The 1,275-nt window shown below is 34.7% G+C and overlaps 1 protein-coding gene across 1 annotated transcript in view; it reads right to left on the bottom strand.

Annotated features, from left to right (window-relative positions):
* LOC118753300 (nuclear pore complex protein DDB_G0274915) overlaps positions 1–955 on the bottom strand; it is a gene marked incomplete at its 5' end in the record, with an annotated part of 5,496 nt that extends 4,541 nt beyond the window's left edge. Inside the window, 2 exon segments of the mRNA XM_036488173.1 lie at positions 293–451; positions 516–955. Coding sequence (XP_036344066.1) covers positions 293–451; positions 516–637 — 281 coding nt within the window.
* Positions 956–1,275: the final 320 nt, after the last annotated feature.

A 1,275-nucleotide genomic window follows, 5' to 3' on the forward strand; every position in this document is an offset into this window, starting at 1 on the left:
TGTACATATATGTAAATAAGTAATGTAAATTATGTTTTAGTAGTTTCGATTTGAAATATTAATAACTTTCATTAAGTTGCCTTTACACAGGTCGATATTCTAGACAATTTTTTCGTCCGTAAATGGTAATTCAACCATAAAATATATATGCTTTGATTCTTAGTTTTCGATTTCTGAGTTATCTCAGCTTTGCAAATATTCAAGAATATATTGCAAATTGGTGCGATTTTAACGATTGCGATTGGACTTATGTTAAAAATCGTATATTCAAGTATAGTAGAAAAATAAATACCTGGGATCAATTTTACTAAGGTTCATTCTGGCGCGTTGTGGACTGGTGATAGTACTCTTGCTTTTGGGCGGGGCACCTGTGCCGTTTAAGTTAATACTAGAATTGCTTAGATTTTTTGTGCTTATCGGACTACCTCCCCAGCGAAATTGGTTAGCAGCACTGTGTGAATAAAAAAATCTTGGTAAAATTGTACATATTGGTAATGTTCTAATAAATATCATACCTGCTTCTCTCACGGCTCGTTGTGGTGCCATTCAAATTTAAACACGTCGATTCTGCGATAGGATTAGGCAAATGCGTCATATTTAAGCTGAACCGTCTGTCCATTGTAATATTCTTGTCCATGACAACGATCGGTAAACCAGTTTTTATGCTCCAAATAAAATTGCGATATTCCTGGGGCGCGCCACTCTGCGCTTTCAATACTCAGCCAAAGTCAGACAAACAGAACTCGATGAAATAGGCTATTTATGGCGCAAATTACGAAGTATCCAATATTAAAGAGAAATGTGTCCGTTTTACTACGTTTACATCGAATTTCAACTATTTTTTCCCAATTATTTCGCAAAAATTCGAAAAACTTCACACAACGTGATGGCCATTGACAAGTTGTCAAATAAGAAAGCGTGTGGCATTGCCAACGTTGGAATTTAAAAAAAAAGGTAAGGTGATTAAGTAAAGAGATGCCATGCAGAAAAAGATCAAGATGCAAAACTACACTTAAAAACATCCAAATAGTTGCCTACTGACGCATGGTCTATTCGATGTGATGTGTGTACTGAAAATGTAAAAAAGTGGGGTGCAAGAAGAGTGCAAGAAAAATCCTTATCGAACGCATTTTCCTGAACTAGAATACCTTTGCGCGTTCATCGAACACCCTATTGATATTTTAAGATTTTATTTAAAAACGGTTATATAATTAATTTCCTTGTACCCAATACATTAATATTTAGAAGACATGTCAAAATTCACAGCTTACAAAA

The sequence above is a fragment of the Rhagoletis pomonella genome, unplaced genomic scaffold (assembly GCF_013731165.1).
Source record: "Rhagoletis pomonella isolate Grant_MI unplaced genomic scaffold, Rhpom_1.0 Rhpom_scaffold_02338, whole genome shotgun sequence".
Classification (NCBI taxonomy): Eukaryota; Metazoa; Arthropoda; class Insecta; order Diptera; family Tephritidae; genus Rhagoletis; species Rhagoletis pomonella.